An 885-nucleotide genomic window follows, 5' to 3' on the forward strand; every position below is an offset into this window, starting at 1 on the left:
CGCGTCGTTCTCTCTGCTGCTGCTGCTGCTGCTGCTGCTGCTGCTGCTGCTGCTGCTGCTGCTGTCTGTACTGCTGTTATCTGCTGCAGCAAGAGCAGCAGCCCCAAACCTCAGTGACTCAACTAGCTGCTGCCGCTGCTGCTGCGGGTTGTCTCGCTGCGGTGTCTGTGCATGCTCGTGCTGCAGCAGCACGCCACAGTCGAAAGCCTGAAGGGTCTTCAGGGGCTGGCTTGCTGCAGCTGTGTCCCCCGCTGCTGCTGCTGCAGCAGCAGCAGCAGCAGCAGGAGCAGCAGCAGACTCTGCTGCTGCAAGCACTGTCTCAGAAAGGCGCAGCTTCGCTGCCCCGCGGCGGTAGAGGACCTCCTCCACTGCGCATGCAGCAGCAACAGCAGCAGCAGCAACAGCAGCAGCAGCAACAGCAGCAGATGCAGCAACAGCAAGTGCAACAGCAGCAGCAGGACATGCAGCAGCAGCAGCAGTAGCAGTATCAGCAGGAGCAGCAACATCATCATCAGCAGCAGTAGCAGCAGGTGCAGCAGCAACAGCAACAGTAGCAGCAGCTACGGCAGCATCAGCTGGTATAGCAGCAGCAGCAGCAGCAGCAGGGGGAGCAGCGGGTACAGCAGCAGCAGCAGATACAACAGCAGCAGCAGCTGCCGCAGATACAGCAGCAGCAGCCGCCACCGCCGCAGCAGCCGCCGCAGCAGCAGCAGCAGCCGCAGAAACAGCAGCAGCAGACACAGCAGCAGCAGTCACAGCAGAAGCAGCAACAGCAGCAGCAGCAGCAGCAGCACGAACCTGTATGTTTAGAGATGAGGCGTATAGCAATGACTGGGTGTGTCTGCCCCTGGCGGTGCAGCCGGGCGATGGCTTGCCGCTCTACCT

At 61.5% G+C, this 885-nt stretch overlaps 1 protein-coding gene across 1 annotated transcript in view; it reads right to left on the reverse strand.

Moving 5' to 3' along the window:
- Positions 1-885, reverse strand: part of EMH_0049310 (uncharacterized protein) — a gene marked incomplete at both ends in the record, with an annotated part of 2687 nt that overhangs the window by 1166 nt on the left and 636 nt on the right. Inside the window, one exon of the mRNA XM_013496512.1 lies at positions 110-798. Within this exon, the coding sequence (XP_013351966.1) occupies positions 110-798 (689 nt within the window). The remainder of the gene's footprint in view (positions 1-109; positions 799-885) is intronic.

This window comes from Eimeria mitis, genomic scaffold (genome assembly GCF_000499745.2).
Source record: "Eimeria mitis Houghton genomic scaffold, Emh_scaff2144, whole genome shotgun sequence".
Lineage (NCBI taxonomy): Eukaryota > Apicomplexa > Conoidasida > Eucoccidiorida > Eimeriidae > Eimeria > Eimeria mitis.